At 38.4% G+C, this 20,086-nt stretch overlaps 1 protein-coding gene across 2 annotated transcripts in view; it reads right to left on the reverse strand.

The window, feature by feature from the left end:
* malrd1 (MAM and LDL receptor class A domain containing 1) overlaps positions 1-17,702 on the reverse strand; it is a 62,941-nt gene extending 45,239 nt beyond the window's left edge. For both annotated transcript variants that reach the window (XM_067578181.1, XM_067578180.1), the window contains exons 1-10: positions 17,353-17,702; positions 16,168-16,299; positions 15,944-16,032; positions 15,691-15,855; positions 11,514-11,610; positions 7,574-7,702; positions 6,134-6,286; positions 3,191-3,296; positions 2,254-2,621; positions 887-1,332 (exon numbers count right to left, since the gene is read on the reverse strand). In XM_067578181.1, coding sequence (XP_067434282.1) covers positions 887-1,332; positions 2,254-2,621; positions 3,191-3,296; positions 6,134-6,286; positions 7,574-7,702; positions 11,514-11,610; positions 15,691-15,855; positions 15,944-16,032; positions 16,168-16,299; positions 17,353-17,530 — 1,863 coding nt within the window. In that variant the 5' untranslated portion in view covers positions 17,531-17,702. The remainder of the gene's footprint in view (positions 1-886; positions 1,333-2,253; positions 2,622-3,190; positions 3,297-6,133; positions 6,287-7,573; positions 7,703-11,513; positions 11,611-15,690; positions 15,856-15,943; positions 16,033-16,167; positions 16,300-17,352) is intronic.
* Positions 17,703-20,086: the final 2,384 nt, after the last annotated feature.

Genomic DNA, 20,086 nt, shown 5'->3' on the forward strand with positions numbered 1-20,086 from the left:
CTCATGAGTAATGACAACAGAACATCCATCTTGAGGGATCGATGTCGAGCCGTGGAGCTATTAAATAGATCTTCATCGTGCAATGCTGGAGCGCACTCTTAAATACAGACTCTTTGCTCCACTAGACTTTCATTGCTGCCTGTCAGGGAGCTGTGTTTACCTGCAGCTTATGGCTGCATGTCTATCTTTGATTACACAAGGGAACTGAATGCAAATGATTCAGAACGAGATGTGATGTGAATAAACATATTTTATAGTACTAGAGTTTATAATATTATTGGTATAGAGTTAAGTAACAAAGTACATTTTCTCATGTACTGAACATACAGTGAGTAGGACTTTGAGACATTTAACTTAACTGTATTTCAGTTTTATGATACTTGCAATATATTTGTACTCCACTACATTCACAGGGAAATGTTGCTCTTTCTATCAACTACATTTATTTGACAGCGAATAGTTATTAATTACTTTGCAGAATGAGATTTTACAAACAAAACATGATCACCTTTTAAAATATAATGCCTTGTTACACATTGAACTCCACTTTAAACAGCTACATAATTAAAATACTGCTTAAAGGCTACAGCATCAGTAATAATAATCTACTAATGTAAGATATATAATATAAAATACAATAAAGAAGACTTTTGACTTGTAATGGAGCATTTTTACATTGTAGTATTTCTCCCTTTAAGTAAATGCAAGGGTGGTGAAAAGGAAGATGCCTGATATCTGTTTTTTTTGCAAAATAAGAAATAACATTTATTGACAGAAAGATGTACATGCAGAGTTCTGTTCTACAAAGCAGACACCTAAACACAAATTAAAGGAGATTTTACTCCTCGCATCAATTTCTGGAGCATTAAATCCTGAGATTACTTACCTGAAAAGGCCGAGCGCTGGTGAGGTAGAGAGTCTTCCTGTGCCATAAGTTGCCTTGGTCTCCATATCGTACCCACAGCATGTGACCACGGCCTGTGTTGGTGGTCCGGAGGTACACAGCCAGACAGAACACATGTGAGCCAAACATGTGGTAGTGGAAGCGGAAAACACAATGATGGCGTGACCTGGACGGGTCCTTGCCACGCCGGTGGGTGGGTTGGAAGACTCGGCTCAGTAGCACAGCTGTGTCCTTGAACTCCTGGGGCACAGAGGACTCGATGTAGAGGTAGTGGCCATAGCTGGTGCCCACTGTGTGGTCCTTCCAGGGCCCTGTGTTAAAGGACGGAGTGGGGCCTTGGATCCGGGTCCAGTCAAACACATCTCCTCCACTCTGCTCCTGTTTCCAACTGCACAGCCCGTGCTCAAAGTTACACTGCAGCTCTGGAGCTATGAGATATGACAGGAGAGTGAATTTCACCGCAGCCAACAAACAACACAAGTCCCACTGACAGCCAAGTTACAACAGCACTACATCATCCGCGAGCAGAAATACAAACAACTTCAATATTTTCAGTGGTGGAAAGAAACTAAATACATTTACTGAGGTATTGTACTTAAGTACAATTTGGGGTAACTTGTATCCATTTTCAGCCACTTTATACTTCTACAGCACTACATTTCAGAGTTAAATATCATAGTATTTACTCAACAACATTTATTTGACAGATATAATTAACATTCACGTTTCAGTTTAAGATATAAAAAAACACACAATAACCTCATAAAATATAGTGCATTGTTAAAGATTAAACCACTTGTTCCTAACGTCACGTCTCAGATAAATGTCCATGAGTTGTTAGCAGTTCCACCAAAGAGTGATTAATCCATTAAACTTCTAAGACGGTTTAATTTAAATGTCCGTTAAAAATCAACAAAAATCAACACAAATATATATAATACAACTTTGTTTTTTCTTCTTTCCTGCTCCATTAATCATCTGAGGAGCCCTCCGATTTATCTGGGGGCCTGACCCGTAGGTTGAGAACCACTGGACTAGACTTCATATAACTGTATATAAAATAGATACACTAGCCCCACCTCAACCAGTTACAACAGTAAAATGCTTCTTACACATTGTTGCATCAGTATTAACAATCTAGTTATGTAATATATAATAATATATCACTCACAAGATGGTTTTTTTCTGAAGTACTTTTATCTTTGATACTTTATGTACATATTGTTGATAATACTTAATAGTTAAATAGGACTTTGAGTGTAGGACTTATACCAGTGATACATTGTAGTTCGGTACTAAAGGATCTGAGTGCTTTTTCCAGCACTGAAAGGGACAAAAGAGACTCTTACAGCATCCTTCCTCATCTGATCCATCCCCGCAGTCATCCACAAGGTCACACAGCTGAAAGTGCTCCACACATGCGTTGGTATGCACACAATGGAAATGTGTGTGCTGGGGACACTCCGCCACCGGGGGGGGCAACGAGCAGTTCTTGAAGGTGACATCGTCCAAGGCGGAGACGCCATCGAACACACCAAGGCTGATTTTAGCCAGAGCGATCTGGAAGGGCTGGGTGATGCGTCCCAGCTGCACAGTTACCTGGTTCCAGCTTGTACCCTGATCGTACAGAGTTCTCCATATGAGGGTGTTGTTTTGAACTCCATCGATGCGAAGATACATGTCAGCAGCCCCCACGGATATGCCTGAGTTATAATGCCTGAGGGAGATGAGAGGTGAAGGCTTTAAATTTTTAACTAACAGTAATATTTTAGCACTGAAATGTGTGTATCCTGCGATATTATACTTCTAAAATTATCTCCTCACACCAGATAAATCACTGATTCCTCTTGTAAAATGCATATGCTTGCTTGACATGATACATGAGGGCTTTTGCTTACTGTGCTCTGTAGAAAAAATAAAATTTATAAATCTCTAGCCTTTTTTCTGCCAAGAGTGCCTCTCCAATCACCAAGCAGGAAAAATATAATCTGACATTTGACATAAACCTTCAGGGGGCATAAAATTGTCAAAACATGACAGGTTCAGATACACGTCCTCTCATTGTGTGTGACTGTGAAATAAAAGAAATGCGGAGAAAGCAGAGCAGAGACAGGTGAAATGATGGGCGGAAGAATGAGAGAACGATACAGAGGAGGGGGAAAACAAGCGTTGGAACAAGTCTAAAAATACAGGTGGATTTACAGAGGATAAGTCTGGTTTTGATGATCTAGAGTCATGTTGAACAGCTTTATAGAGTGGAGAGGGAAGCTACAGAGTGACTCTCACCAGAAGGTCATGGTGCACCCGGAGGCCGACTGTTGGAACCACGGTCCTCGGAGAACAGCCCTTGGATAAAGACTGCTGCTGTTCTTCAATATAAACATAAAGTGGCCTGCGGTGAGTGAGAAAACAATTAGTATTCAAATCATATGCAGCGCCGACTTTATTAAGCACACCTCCACATTTCTGCAATCAACTTGTCCTGCCAGACAGTGAGTCATCTGTATAAAAAGCCAGAACTGTTACGAATGCAGACAGACGAGACTTTCATTTATGATTCAACTAAACGCCTTCCCACGTTGTTGTTGTTTTGTCAGATGGGTCAATTTCATCTACTCAGAAATACCTCTCCTCTTGGGATTTTTGTGCAAAACAGTGTCTAGTGTATTAAAAATTGTGAGATAAACAAAGCGCATCCAGTAGATTGCAGTCACCTCGGAAACAGTGCCTTTGTTGATGAGACTGGTCAGAGGACAATTGCAAGCCAAGCTACGAATGTGCAAATAGCAGCTCGGTACAGCAATAATATGCAGGATGCCATTTAATTTAACACAATGCATGAAAACACCCACTCTTGCCAACACCATGAGGTCACACAGCCCCACAAATGAAGTTGAGAAAAAAGGTTTTAAAGTTTTCAGGCTGACAAACTGCCAGCCACATGATGTTGTAATGTCATATTGCCTTTTTAGGGATGTTCAGACCAACATCAGCTCTGTAGGTTGATCATTTAACCAAAAAAATCAATACCACAGAACAGTAGCATAACATATATAACACCAAAAAATGTGCACTCTACCTGATAGTTTTCATGAAATGCAAAGAGAATGCACCAACAAAATATGTTCTGTCAGCTTTCTTGTCCATTTTAACTACTTTGTTAAAATAAACTTAATTTTGATTATTTACTACTATCATAGTTCATAGGAATTAAATATATTTTAGCTCTATTTTGCTGTCTGAAATAAATATAAGAAATTCATTTAAAATGTCATAGATTTAGCATCTATAACATATAACATATTGTATATAATATGTGATTTAATCTAACACTAAAGCTAGTCAAAAGCTCAGATGGCAGTTAGTGCTAATGTTACTCTGCTAAGCTAATTAGCATTAGCAGGAGTTTAGCCCGGCTTTATTTCTCCTTCATGAATGGATTTAGCTACGGCTTCATTTAATTATGTTGAATGACAAATTGCATTTCGAATATGTCACTTCACCAAAATAGATGTTTTTCAATTATGGATAACAGATAGGGAAACACAATAACACTTGACATAATGCTAGCTCTCTTGTTTTAGCAGTGAAGATGACTGTGCCTTATGGGCAACGATACAAACCCAGAATGTAGTTACTGTGGTTTGGTTTAGTATTTAGCTCTCTTTTGTAGTTACTGTAAACTTTATAGTAGGCTATAGTAAAAGTGTAGTAGTAGTAGTAGTAGTAGTAGTAGTGTAATATAGTAAAATGTAATTCAGGTTCCTGTTTTAACTCAATTTTTACCTAATATGTACAGTGGTTAACTGCATTTTGGCTTTGTAGGGCAGTACAGTGGTCCTGCATTCATCAAAACTAATGAAAAAGATGAATAAAATGACGTCTGGTCCATTGAAGGGTAGCGTGAAACCATTCTGCCTGATGCTGTACAGCAGTGGTAGGCAAACAGTGGCTGGTGGACCAAACTCAAATCTACTATAGATAACAAAATAAACACAAGGCTTGTGTAAATCTCAATGAATCACAAATATATGGCAGACAGAACTTTCAATCAACCATAAATGAAACAGGCATTTATGGTTGTTTATTGGTTATAAAGTACGTCAAACATATATTGACTTTTGAGTCATTTTCAGCCAAATTATTAATAAAATAAGCTGTATCTCTGTTAGATCTTTTACTAATGAGAAAAATGACATCTGCCCTCAGATACAATCCTTAAGAGTGTTTATAAATCTATTTTATTCTTACAAGAATTAAAAGAAATTAATAAAACATACAGACCTGCGTTTCCTCTGCGCGGTTTAACAGCCCCTGAATGAAAAACCCTGAAAAAACTGGCCCATGTTTGAACCTAATTGCTGACCCCTGCTGTACAGTATGAGGTTGTGTGATGGAGTTGTAATGTTTTCTTGGCTCCTATTTAGTGCTTTGCAGCCAAATAAACACTTAATACAATGTTTCAGACTAGAGTAGATAAGTCTTTAAATGGTCACAGTCATATTTCCTAAATCTTCAAACATACGCTCCCACCAGGACAGGTCTCTGGTCGCAAAGCTTGGAGCACATCAAGAAGCTTCTGGGACCAAAACACAGATTTTGGTTTTACTGCCCGCACAGTCTCCAAATCTGGACCAAACAGAGCATGTTTTCACAGCATGTTCAGACAATGTACTCAACAAAAACAACAGATGGTGCCGCTAAAAAACCTGCATGACATTTTTAAGTCAATCTGCAACGAATTCATGCCTTCAGAAGAGTTAAATCTTTTCTGGAGGGTAGATGTGGAGAAAAGAGCAGCCTATAGAGATGTAATGAGGCATGATACACAGAAACAGTAACATGTTGTTGTGCATAAACCAAGGAGAGACCGATGGTGTTTCAGAGTGAGCATAGTATGGTGTGTTTCAGTGAAGGATGTGGTGTTAATATGCAGTATGGGTACAGCTTATGTCGGTTTCCTTTCTATTATTCAGATGGCTGAGAAAGCATTTCTCCATGAAATGCTTATCTCTCAAAAACACACAGACAAGGGATTTTCTCTTTTTCCACAAAAACTTGATTTACTCTGTAGATAATATTATCTTTTGCCAGTTATTTCTGACCAAACACCCTGGACACAGTGAAATAATCTTATCAGATCACTACGTTTCTGTTCTTATTCCACTGCCTCATGATGGTAACTGTTTATAGCAAATACTGCCTTATGTGATGTGTTTGTTACTCTACCTTCGGTGCTGTTTGTAGAGTGGTCCAGGGGTGGTGGACGGCCATAGTATTCTGGAGGAACCTCCACAGATGAGCCCCTGACCCAGTCAAAGCCATCACCAAGGGTGAGCTCATACCAGCCACAAGAACTGTCCTCAAAGTCACACTCAGAGGCTGAAGGAGTAGATTAAATTATTTATTATTCCAATAAATCTGATATTGAAGGTTAATTTGCACAAAAAGCTCACCACCAGGTCTATAAGTAGCTGTTCTGGAGCTTTCAATAGTATCATATGACCTTCCCCAGCAGAGGAAGATGGATTTGTAGATGTCCAGATTTCCATTTTCCTGTGCAAAAAGTTTATTCTTTTGTATGACTCTAATTGAAAGCTGAAGAACATCTACTAATGGACCTTGTGGTGATTTTGTCAAGTACAGTTATCATGGTTAGAAAAAATGAGTTTACTGTCTCAACTTTTATGCCAACCTTTAAAGAGCAACTTGCAAGTTGAATTTCTTAGTGGATTTATGGTTTCGGTATAATGAAAATGATCCTGTGAAAGGTTAATATATGGTTTCAAAGGTTAATATTTGATGTCATATTACGTCGCATAAGGGAATCGGTCTCACTGTCCCTGCTTCAGTGCAGTCTGAGCGGTGGACATTTAATGAATCTGTGTTTTTTCTCTAGTTTTGTTTTGCATTTTATCATTGTGAATAATTGTGTTTGTGCAGGTCACACAAATTCCAGCCTGTCAGGATGTGTTGTGCACTTTCCTCACAGGAAAAAGAGCATGCTAGTGTTCATGCCTGGGTGTGTTTTGTCCAGGTGAAGAGACAGGACTTCACTGCTCACTGAAGAACATGGTTGTGTGCACTCATTTTAGACAGGAGGGTTATGTAGACAGTTGTAGTCTGTCACAGTCATATGAATATATATTTTCAACCTCAGTAGTGCAAAAACTAGTGCTGAGATCCAGATTTCTTATTGTTAAACTGCACCTAGCTTGACTGCTCTCCCTTATGTGACTACACGACCAATATCTCGATTTGAGGAGGAAATGAAAACAGCCAGGTTGCCAACTTGCAAGTTGCTCTTTAAAGTGCCCAGAAAATAATGGACATTTGATCATTTCCAAGACAACTGATTAGACTCCATCTGCTAAAGAAAAGCACAAGAGCAGCTTTTAATGGACCTTGTGGTGAGATCGTGTCATCTGTCCAAATAAAGTTTTTTTACATTCTGGATAAACTTGCTTCTTGGGTTCCATTCATTAGACCACACTGATAAATCAAATTTGAAAATGACAGAAAAAAGGATGTAACTCTGGTTTATACAAGTAAATGAAATCCAAAACAGGTAACAGTGTCAGATGAATATTAATACCGAGCTGCTCTCGGTCATATGTACAAATAGGATGGGGACTATTTTAATGTGTTACTTGGCAACAAGGTTCTTACGGCAGTCGGCTTCATCCTCTCCATGGGGACAATGTCGGGTGAAGTCACACACTTTGCTGGCCTCTATACACAGCCCACTGCCGCAGGAAAACCATGAGGGAGGGCAAACAGGAGGAGTGGGACTTCTCTCTGGCACAGGAATCAAAAATGTAAGAGAAACACAGTTTCATGGAAATCAAATCCACAATATGCTTAAAATTCAGTTACAAGAGGAAATTTGATAACCAAAAGGTATGTATTCAGATGTAGACGCACCACATACAAAGATTTATAGTCGTTATCATCGACTTCTATCCTGTGATTTTATCATTAAAAAGCACTTATGGGAGATCATGGTGGATTAATATAGATGAGATCAGCTGCACCCAGCGTAAGTATATTAGCTGTGTTATGAAAGATTAGATTCAACTGTGAAGTAATGAATGAATGAAGGTATTTTGATCAATAGTGCATCCAAGACCTCATCTCTTAAATGAGCTCAATTTCATTCCACTTTATGAGGAGTTCTGGAAACGAGTGAAAAATAGCCCCATTTTTAAATGACATTTGGCTGACCATTGAAAGAAGATTCCAAATGGTTTGCTTTTTTTTTAGATTTATGAAGTAATTCATCTCATAACAAAAAGAGTTTTGACACAGGTCAGTTTAAAGTAGTAGAGATAACAGAGAAGGTGTTTGTGTTATTCTGTCTACATAGACTTTTTGCTTAGTTTGAACTTAAGCAGAGCCATGTTGGCAATTACACTACATGCTTTTATCTTTGTTTTGGTCTCCACCAACTCCCGAGGGAAAGATCTGGCTCTTAAGCTGCTAAAGGTGCTAAGTTCAGTAGCTAGTTGCTAACTTTGTCTTTCTGTCATTTGGTGCTGGACTGGTAGTGAACAGTTGGTTTTTAGAAATTTCTTGTTTCAATTTTGAATTCAAGTTTCTGCTGCTGCTGGAAATGAGGTTGGGAGAGAACCAAAACAGTAAAGTTGGGGGCTTTGAAACCAATATATAGTGGAAAAGTAATGCATACCAAGGGTTGTAGTGAGGTGCTGATCATTGGAAAGCAGGAAAAAAGTGTTGCACACTTGTTTGTTGTTGATCTTGACGAAGGCCCGAGGGCCGAAACATCATCAAAATAAAAGAGAAATACATATGGAGTCAGAGTGTGCAACACTTTTTTCCTGCTTTTGAGCTTTGAAACCAAAATGCTGAGCTAAAAGATGCTAAAACGCTATGTAGCTGAGGCAAACTAGAGTCAGCAGATAAAACTCAGTGGATTAAACACTAAAAGCAACACTTTTCAAAGTATACGCGGCCATATCATCCATTGTTAATGTAAAATATTGATTTGTGCAGGTGTAATGAGTATGCCCTGTTTTGTGCTTCTGTAGAGTCTAGGAATATATTACACCTCTGAAAAGTATCTCCCTAGATGATTCATCGGAGCAAGATAAAATACCTGATAAAATGATTAAGGTTGACTAAAGAGTCTCAAGAGTAGGTCAGACAAGACTGGGAATATCAGTTAGGCATATAAAAGGATGATCGTAATAAATTATATGGTGGCCAGCTCATTCCCAAAAAATGCATAGACATGCAAACACCCTTGGAGACACTCACACATGCAAAGAGTGTGATTTATGATGGCAGGGTGTAAAAGAGGTGACAAACTTCTGCTGAAAACACAATTTACAATAATGTGTTTCTATCTTATTTTCAGCCTGCATCCTTTTAATAGTAGGCCTATATTTAATAGTTATATTGCCATTATTGGTAACAGTGCACTTAATCTGAATTCATTGCTGCTGTGAACCCATAATTCAGTACAACTAATTTATCGACTGTGCAGGAGATAGGATGAATAATAAAAGACATAAAGAATTCTCTGTAAGGGATCGTAAAGGCATGTTGTTAGCAATATTAGATGTGAGACACATATCAAGACAATATCTATGTCTTCCTTCACATATAGCTGAGGCTACACATATTAAACCTTGCCTGTGTGGTAAAGTATTGTTTGCATTGTAATTCGAAATTTCTCTATAAAATGTATTGTAAAACTGTAAAAGAAAGAGAGAAGTAGTCATGCAGAGCTGCTAGTGGGAAGAATCCAAAGCAATTTTAACTTGCTGCTGAAGTATTGTTCAGTCTATGGTTTTATGTTTTGATATGATCAGCCAGGCGAGAGAAATACCTAACTTATCTGAGAGGACAGATGGAAGTAAGGGACCAAGTGCCAAGGTGACACTGACCTGTCTCGTTCACTTAGACATGCTAAACTAGGCCTGGTGACGGTCCAGCAGACTGTAGTTTGCCAAACTGGCATCCGTTGTTATTGTTTAGTGCAATTTACTCAACTTAAGCCGGCATTAATTAATCTTTTGGAGTACTTGGAGGAAGCACACAAACCAGAGACACAACACTGACAAAGCGATATGCAGAATATGTTAGTGAACAGTTACCTTTTTACACATCCAGCAGACCTGCATTAGCATTCGTACTGAATGTAAGTCCAATATTCACTCTCCTTTTAACTATGTTTTGGTCTCCACCAACTCCTGAGGGAAATATCTGAGTCGTGAGCTGCTAATTGCTTCATGGCTAGCTTTGCCTGTATGCCTTTTTGTGCTGAGCCAGTAACAAACATTGGGTCTAGCAAAGCTTTTGAGAGCTGATGAGATTGAACCAAAAAGTAAAGTTGTGGGCCAGAAAACCAAAAAGGTGAGCTGAAAGATGCTAAAATGCTCATTAGAGCTTAGGGGAACTACAGAGTCAGGTGATAATATTATGGTTTTCGTCACTAAGAGCAACTTCTGTCCCATACACATAGTTATTTGATTCATCAACATGAAAATATACATTTTAGCTGATTTAAGCATTTAAATACAGAAATATTTGTCTCTGTAAAAGTAGCAGTAGCAGTTAAACCTTAGCTGGTAAAAAAAACGATGTTTTTTTCTGTCAGACTGAGTGATGGATAAGCAAGCCAATGTGATCTTAACCTGGAGTGATCGAGGCTCAACATGTTGACAAGGATAATGAAAAATGTAGGCAACTCACTGTGACCTTACAGTGTCTCCCACAGCAGACAGAAGGGATTAAATACAGGAACTGAAGTTCAGTGAAAAAAGCCAACAACGAACAAAAAGGCATCTGACACAGAGCACTCTTGCTGATCAGAAAAATACAATCTAGCCTAAATAAATTATAGTTAGACAGCAAGCAGGCCTGTTTTCATTATGAATGTGGTACAGATTTTTAAAAATGTATGCATTCAACAATTCAGGATAATTATTTGACAACCTTGACAGAACTTTGGCTCCAATTATTGACATCTAACTCAAACTACTGACATTGATTTTGCCTCCAGAGCAGCTTTGTGTCAACTCTACAGTCTCTACGGCCTTGATGCTCTACCAGGAACAGAGACCTGAAAAAGCTGAAGGCTACAGGTTGTTACTTGGAAGAGCCGATCTATAAAGAAGACTGGAGTCTTGTTTGTCTTACAGGCAGAGAGCAGGAACATCATCACATATTGGATCAATAATAACAGATGTAAAGATGATATAGTTTGTGCTGTTTGTGAGACTGAAATACCTGTATATCACCAAGACGACATGTTAAAATTCTGCTCAAAGCGCCAAGTGGACAGTGGTTTATCAAATGCTCCCAGCCAAGATGCTTAGCTGTGTCATATTCATCACTGAGATACACTATAGCAAACATAAATAAAGCCATAGATTGCAGCACTGACTGTGCTCCATAGTCAGAGAAACGTGTAGTAAGCAACATTTTAATGATTCAGTTATTCCTGGGTGCTTTAGTGTCTTCCCCTGTTATCAGTATTCAAAACAAGTTTGATGTAGTCTGTTTATGTGTAGCGATATTTCAAAATGTCAAGGTCTGAACTTGTCCCGTCTTTGTAGTGAGTTGTTATTAATGATAGCAGTACCAGGCACAGTCACGCAGCAGGGACTGAAGGATAGGTCATCGATGGCCAGGACCTCAGAGGCTTCGCTGTCAGCTGAAAGCTCTCCCCGAATCACCACCTGGAACAGTATACACAGAAAAGCTGTAAGACATCATTCAGACGTCTCTTTTCATTTCCAGTCTATGCAATCTGTTTGGGCTTGTGTATTTAGCCTGTGTGCACATACAGTACGTGTATATATAGTGTATTTCCATACTTACAGCGGCAATGCTAACATGCTGATGTTTAGCGGGTTTTTACCCAACAAGTCCTCCAAATTAAATGACCAAATGCGTCATTTGACCAGGTGCATGCCAGAACAACACATAGGACTGTTCTATGTGGCACCACTATTGGCAGGACAACATCATTTGTCTGTGCTTTCCAAAACTTATATATCACTGTTAATAATTATGTTTTATGAAGTTACAACACTTTAGTTAAGGTCTGGTTAGGTTTGGGGACAATTCGTGGTTTGGGTTAAAATGATCATTTTATAAAGGCTAGAGAAACATGTGGTGTGAGTTAAAGCTACTACTTAAAGTTAGGCAACCTTTGTCGTCATGGCTACAATAATAACCACAGGGTTTAAGGACCAGTGTGTAAGATTTAGTGGTATCTAACAGAACAGACTTGGCAGAAATGGAATATAATATTCATAGGTATGTTTTAATTATTGTATAATCACCTGAAAACAAGAATCATTCGTTACCTTAGAATGAGCCCTTTATATCTACATACGTAGCGGGTCCCCTTGCATGGAGGCCGCCATGTTGTGCCACCATATTTCTACAGTAGCCCAGAATGGACAAACTAAACACAAGCTCTAGAGAGGGCCAGGAAACTATAGTTTCACAACCACAGTAGGTTCTCTTACATGCTTGGAAGGGGAGAGGGAGGTGTATTCATCTGGTTGCAATCTGCAATCTCACTGCTAGATGCCACTAAATAAAGTTTTTTAAAAAAACTGTTCCAGTTGGAAATGGGAAACAAACAGCAGTCTCCTGTGGTAAAGTCCATTGTTGGGTTATAGCCTCCAACCTCCTCCAAATGAGGAAATTTGTCAACTTATATAGACATAATCTGAACTGCGCCACTGCTCTGGTCATAATTACTACGGCCACTAGATGATATCTGTCACTCAAACTACTTTAACTACTGTACATGTCATTTTTGGGCAACTGACATTACCACCTATTGTGACGCAAACTTTTGTGCTATCTAATCTATTTGCTGTAGTAGATGTTGAGATATCTGACTGTAAAAGTATTTTTTTTTAACCTGCTGGTGAGAGTCAGGAGATCACAAAAGTCAGGGGGCTTCATCCTCTGGGCACCATGAATGTATATGTAAACTTTCATAGCAATCCATCCAATGGTTGTTGAGATATTTCCGATATTTCAGTGGCTAAAAATAACGCATTATTTCTGCGTATCACAGCCAGATAGCTGCACTGATCAAAGTCCACTGAACAGCCTTATCTAAACATTAAGAGTTTTATAACCCCTTATTTATGACTGATCTAAACAAATGGTGGCTTGATTTATCATGGCTAATGGGAAAATGTACGCAAATACAAAATTTTCATACTGATCAGCTTATTTCTTCTAAAACTGGACCTATAGGCCATTAAAGCAATGCAATGTATGGGACGATAGCTTTGAGTATACATAACTGTTTATTAAGGACTTGACAGCCAAAGCATCTATCTGATCCAGACAATGTACCCTTGTTCTCCTGGGTATTTTTATTCACAGTCATTAAGCTTTCACTTTGCTTCTGTTTCTAGTTCTTGGCCAAATGTTTATATATCCACATTATATTTTATCTGGACAAATCTTAATAAAGCTGCCGAAAGGAGTAACTTTTAGAAAGGGTTTTCTACTACACACTTAGAGAAGGGCAACAAAACTCTAGAGAATTTAAGGAGGTGAAAGAGTGCAGATCATTAAGCAAACAGGCTGAAATTGAAATCACCCGAATCACAGTGGTAAATAAAAACCTTGTTAACTCAACTGCCTTTGAAACAGGAAGTGGATTAATGGAGGGGAAAGTGAATGTTAGCGGAGAGTTGACCTCTCTTTACCCCTGGCGCCGGGCAGCTATGTTATGAAACTGAGCGGGCTGTAGTGAGAGACAGATGGTGGAGGCAGAGAAGGGGAGAAGGGTGACTCACTGACATTGTCTGAGGATATAGGAAGGACACAAACAGCAGGCTTCACAGGACTCCAGATGGCCTCCGAAGGGTCCAGGTGGGTCAGTACCCCCTCACTGCACATAAACGGCTCCTGTCCAGCAACTCATTTCTGCTGTGATGACTTTATCACTTTGAAGGAACCTTGTACTGTACGATATATCTTACAATGGGTACCTCAACACCCTACTATATTGACCAAGATGTCAGCTTTTATGATACCATACCCTACAGAATGACACAATTAGGTACAATCAAATACTTCCAAGCATCTCCCAATAATTAGTACAACTCTATACTGTATATCTGGATAAAATAATGATATATTAATGTAAAGGTTTTTAAATTATATACAGAAAAGTTTTGATTTAAAAACCTAAAATATGATGAAAGCTTTATATAGAAAATATTATACCAGCTATGTCCTTCTAGACCGCTGGTTCAACCCCTTAAAACAAGGGTTTGTTTACATGGGGCTCCTCGAAATGTGGCATATATCAACATGTTATTACCAGTTTAACCAAAAGATGATTCTTCTCTCTAAGATTGGTTTATCTGAATAATTTTCATGGACCTTAAAAAGGTGAAATGGTCCAGTAATTCCTGATTTAAAAAACAATGAAGAAGAGGGAACTGTTTTCTTTAGCAGAAACATGTTTGTTTTCTATTTTTCTATCATGTTAACTATCTCACGACCCCTCAAATTTATCCTGCGACCCCTTGCATGGGTCCCAATCTCCCAGGTTGGGAACCACTGCTCTAAACCACAGTAAGAAAAATGGGGGTGGATGCACCTGTATACCATCTAATTACAATATCTATGGTTTGATTCTGGGTTGAGGACTTTTGTAGTTTATCACATCAACATCCTTGCTTTCTTTTCACGTTTCCTGCCTATCTGTACTGTCGACTGTCAAGTAAAGGCAAAATGAAATGATGTGTTCTGTCTGTTTAAAGGGTCCAAGACCCAGCTACTCATTTTTTACATACCTACAATAATTACTTGTTCAGATCTGTTCAGAAAACCTACTGCAAGAAATGCTTTATTGAGGACAGACTCTGATCATCCTTTACTGTTAAAAAATAGTCTCCCAACAAAGAGGATACAAGAAATCTGTTCTAAATGATGCTGCCACTAAAAAAGACAGATCAAGGTCTGATCTCTTAAAAGAGTAAACCTACGGTGAAATCAAATGACCATATAATGTTTACAACTGAGTATTGTAAGGCCGCAGAACAGATAAAGTGAATAATAACAAAACATTGGCATATACTTAAATCTGATTGTCATCTCAATGGTGTATTCAAAGAACGACCTCTCGTAGTATGTAAAAAGAGATAAAAAACCTGGGAGACCACTTCAATCATTTTAACAACTATCCTTGAGGGCAACAGCCACTGTGGTTGTTGTAGTCAGTGTAACTACTGTTCTAACAGTTGTAAACATCCTCACACAGGTAAAGAAATTCCTATAAAAAGAGTTATTTCATGTCACATTATTATTTCATGTTGGAAAGATGAGTAGAGCGCTGAAAACTATTATGTATATTATATATTAATATAGCTGAACCTGAATCCAGTAGCAGCACATTTTGATGAATTTAATCATCCTGTTTCTTCTTCTAAGATATATTGGTATTGAGAGGGTATTACTCCCCCCAAGAAGAGGCAACTTGGATGTTTTACTTTCCAGGAGGGAACACTATTGAACTCTGCCACCTCATGGATTGAATATAGATTATGACTTGAAGTGTTTTCTGTAATGTGCCTCTATTTATTGGATATTTAGATTACATTTTTTATGATGCTCATCCAGAGCTGAGGTTAAACTTTTTCTGTATATCTATTAGAAATCTATTCAAAATACAGTACATGTATTTTTTAATATTTTTGAATCTAATCTAATCCACAATATGAAAACAGTAATATTAAACTCCATCATAGTAAACTGAGAGTGTTACACACCTGAAAACTGTGATTACTGGACAACTGAATCACAGTCCACAGCCATATTTCCGTTTGTGGTTGTGAGGAGTGTTTCCAGACCACTTTGCTCTCACCCAGTGGATGGGTTTCAATCAGGACCTGAAGATCTCCATGCTTTGCTCCAACATAACGGTAGAAGCTCATCTGATGAATGAAAATACAAGGAAGCTATCACCAGTTGTCATGTGATTGTTGGTGGTTTGGACTCTGTTTATGTCAAAAACGGTGATACCTGGCAGGTCTGATGAGGCATGAATACAGGACTCTTCAGATCTGCTGTGGTTGTGTTTCCTCCGGCAGGAAAAAGGGACAGAAAATGTGCTGAAGGAGAGAGAGAATTGTGAGGATGCATACATGGAAAAACATAAATAAAACATATACTGGGTAAAGCTTGTGTATTCACAATGGATGTACAGTACATTATAGTCCCATATGGCAAATGTCACATGCTCTAACCTGATTGGTTGTTGACATGGTCATGTTTGAGTCCTGAGACCTCAGTTGTTCTGATCCATTGAGAGAGCGACTCTGAGCTTTGGGTCAGGTCACAGAACCCCTCCTCAAAGTCACACCTCTTATATCTGGAGCCTTAAAAAGAAAACAACACTTTTACTGTACTGCTGTTTTCAATTGTTGCTCTTTACACATTATTCTGTGTATTGGGATTAAGCTGTCAGTTGTACGCACAATAAAGATTCATTCTCACTTCAAGCAGGGTTTTGTATTTGATTTTATGGTAAAATCTGCAACAAGGGACGACTTTATGAAGCATTAGTGTTAATACTGTAGTATTTTCAAAGGACAGGATCAGCAATGATGCAACAAGATGCAAGATTTACATTATACTGAAAGAATATTAAAAATTGATTCTTTTAACAGGAGCATATTGCATTTTAATTTACTTGACTTTCGTTTGCTTTGCTTTTGGTGTATGTACATACGTGATGAAGCCATCATTGATCTATTATTTTCATGCGGACAAGTATATTTCTTGTGATGTATACAGTAAGAAGAGCTGCCAATTTCAATCAATTTGTTGATGATTTGTGAATATTAAATTTGGATTGAACTAAAGTATTCACTGGGGTAATAACAAACAACTAAACCATTAACCATAGCCTAAAAAGAACAAGGTAAGGATACATACAGTCTGTCCTTAGGCAGCAACAATATGTATCCCAAATGACAAAAAGTGTAATCTAAGTTAATAAAAAATAGACTAACATGAATAATATTTAGTGATAAGCATCTGTTATCCCGTCCAGTAACAACACTGTGTGGTTCTTTTAGATCAATTATTTTGTGTGGAGCACATGTTTTCCATTTCAGCCTGAAATAAGCTAGATATGATTTCCAGTGAAATACCATAACAGCACATCACGGATATGTTGTAGCCCATTTATCCACTTTGGACATCCCAGCTCAGACGAGAGGCAATTCTCTCCTCATGGCAGCGACAATCCCCTGAAAATGTTGCTTTCATTCCCATTTTCAAAACCAATAATATCAATTTTAGCTGGATGACTTCCTGTTTCACTCTCATACAAAGTACACTTTCGATACCTTCTTTTATTAGTCAGCTCCTCTTATACGTCTTATACTCCTTTATATCATTCAGATTTATATTCTTGTTCTACTCACAGTCTTCCTTGTCGCTTCCATCCTCACAGTTGTTAGTGAAATCACACACACAGTCCTCAGGCACACATGAACCCTGAGCGCAGCTAAACTCCTCAGTTAAACAGGCTCCAACATACACGGGGTTAAACAACAGAGACAAGGCCAACAGCAGCCACGCCGAGTCCAGCAGCAACGTCATGAGCCTGGTATTGTTTGTCCTTAAACTAGAACACCTTCTTACAGTTCGCCTCCAAGTAAAACATTTTGTTGTTGGGACACGAAGGAGAACTCCTGTCAAGGAAGAGCTTTTCTTCTGTCTTCACCATGTGCAGTTTACTTGGATCTTGGATTGATCCTGTACTGTAGCTCTTAGCATGTTGTAAAAGGTAATAAATGGCTTTTATGGCTGTTACTCAATGAGGTCACTTTGCTGGCGTGTGTGTTCCTGTATTTCATATGAAGACAAGAAGAGAAAAGAGCAAAATGCTCCAAAGCGAAGACATTTAGATGGTTACCTATCTTGCTAAAGCTGTGTTTTGGGACAAAAGGTTTAAGCTTAGGTTAGGACTTACTTGAAATTAAGAGTATAAATTGGGAATGGGAAATACACATATTTGTTTTCTTGCTGAGAGTTAAATAAGAAGATTGAAACCACTCTCACAAAATCAATCTTCCTGTCTAACTCTCAGCATAAAAGCCTTCTTCCCAAAATGTCAAACAGTTCCTTTAAGACTTGGAACTGAGTCTAGTTTTAACATTACACTTATGATTAGCTTTATATTAGATTAATGGTTTCATTTAGGTGAATACTGGAAAGAGTTAATGTAGTAAAGAGTAAATGAATGTCTGTAGAGGTCTTTGCAGCTCTATAAATCAGGAAGATTCTTATTTAAATGTTTGTGTGTGAGCTGCATCCTTGCCAACACACAAGATTTAACACGTCCTATTCACAAAAACACAGGGCTAACAAGTCTGTCTGTGCAGGTAGAAGAGCCTTCAGAGAGCCCACTGTTTTCAACCAGATTAAACACATTAGCTGTAACTAATTACAAGATGATGGATTGAACACATAACAAAAGAGAGAAGAGCTGAGGTTGGGAATATGAAGTGCTATAAGAGGATCATTAACTGTGTCCAACAGGGCTCAGCCCCACTTTACAGTGAGGCGTAATTTCATTTCGCAGCAATCAATAAAGACAGGACCTTAAAACAGACAAGAAGCAAGTCAGTACATGAGCTGGCATAGTTCAAATGAAATTAACCTTGAGAGAAAAGGCAAGTTCGACGGCTCCATTGGGGACGAGGGACCAATGGAACAAGAAAAGCTCACGTCTGTATTGACCTCTATTGGCGGTGGTAGTGAGGGTGTACACAGTGCAGGCAGCAGCATGTTGAGACTATGCCACATATAGATTGTTTTTCCAAAATACCAAACAGCAATCTGTCATTTTGGGTACAGTGTCATGATGCAAAAATACATGTGATGGGAGGCAAATTGTGGTTACGATAATAAGGACAAACAGACTAGTCATTTTAGTCCAATTTGAGCATGTAATGAAAGTGCGAGAGTGTAAAACAGCAACGTGGTCCATCACAGAGACTCATAAGTATAATTAACTGATCACAACGAGGGAGCGATTTGCATTAGAGTCGAGCCAACGGGGCAGCACAAAGCTGACCTCATTGTTCTGTAAATAAAAGTTAATTAAAAATAATTACTTTTTATACAGACACATAATAGTTAGAGCAACTGGATATAAGAGGAGTCTAGTGAACATTAAGATCAGAATATAGTAATGTAGCCCAAGAAGTGAAGATGATGGGGAAAGAGCCGTGCTTACTTGCACAGCAGTGTTTTTAGCTAAATGCTAACATGCTCACAATGACAGTGTTAACATGCAGGTGTTCGTCAGGTATAATGTTCACCATTTTCACAATCTTAGCTTAGGTAATGTGTTTTCATGCTAACATTTGCTAAGCTAATGGGAATGTCATTTGTTACAAACCAAAGTATTGGACAAATTTAAATTTTGACCTGATGATGGCGCTAGATAAAAAGAAAAGTTGTTTAATTTATCCTGCAGGAGACATGAATGTGCATACCAAATTTCATCACAATCCACTCAGTAGTTGTTGAGACATTTCACTCAAAACCACAATGTTCACATAATGCTAACACTAGAGGAAACTTGACATCAGTAGGATCCATCATCTGCAGATTTGTCTGTACAAGATTTGTGTCCCTCTAGTAGATGTTGACTCGCTGGTGCTAAAGGAAAAGTCAGGGGATCACCAAAGTCAGCAGAATTCATTTCCGAAAATGTATTTCCGAAAGTAGAAATAATTTTGCATATTTTCAACAAGAGTTTGCCTCCACAGCTCAGCTCAACTTGTTAATTTGAGACCATTCATGTATTTCCTTTCCTTTCTGTCTTACAGCATATGAATTTTAACAAGAACTCTTGTGATTCAATTCACCTTCATGAGCAAAACACGGGTCAAAGCAAAGCACCACTATAAGCAACTTAAATAGGAGAAATTTATCATTGAGGCCCCTGGAGCTGATGTGACCAGTGCAACCATTTGTCAAAGATTTGAACCCGAAACTGCTCCACACACACTGTCTTGTATATATTAAAACAAAGACGTGATTAAATCCTGTTCCTGTTTGTAAGCAGACTGATTACCTCTGACCTCAGATTATTGCCCCCTTGTTGACGTTTCATCTCAGTGATGGTGAGTGGGAGGTTGACTT

The sequence above is a fragment of the Thunnus thynnus genome, chromosome 21 (assembly GCF_963924715.1).
Source record: "Thunnus thynnus chromosome 21, fThuThy2.1, whole genome shotgun sequence".
NCBI classification, from domain to species: Eukaryota; Metazoa; Chordata; class Actinopteri; order Scombriformes; family Scombridae; genus Thunnus; species Thunnus thynnus.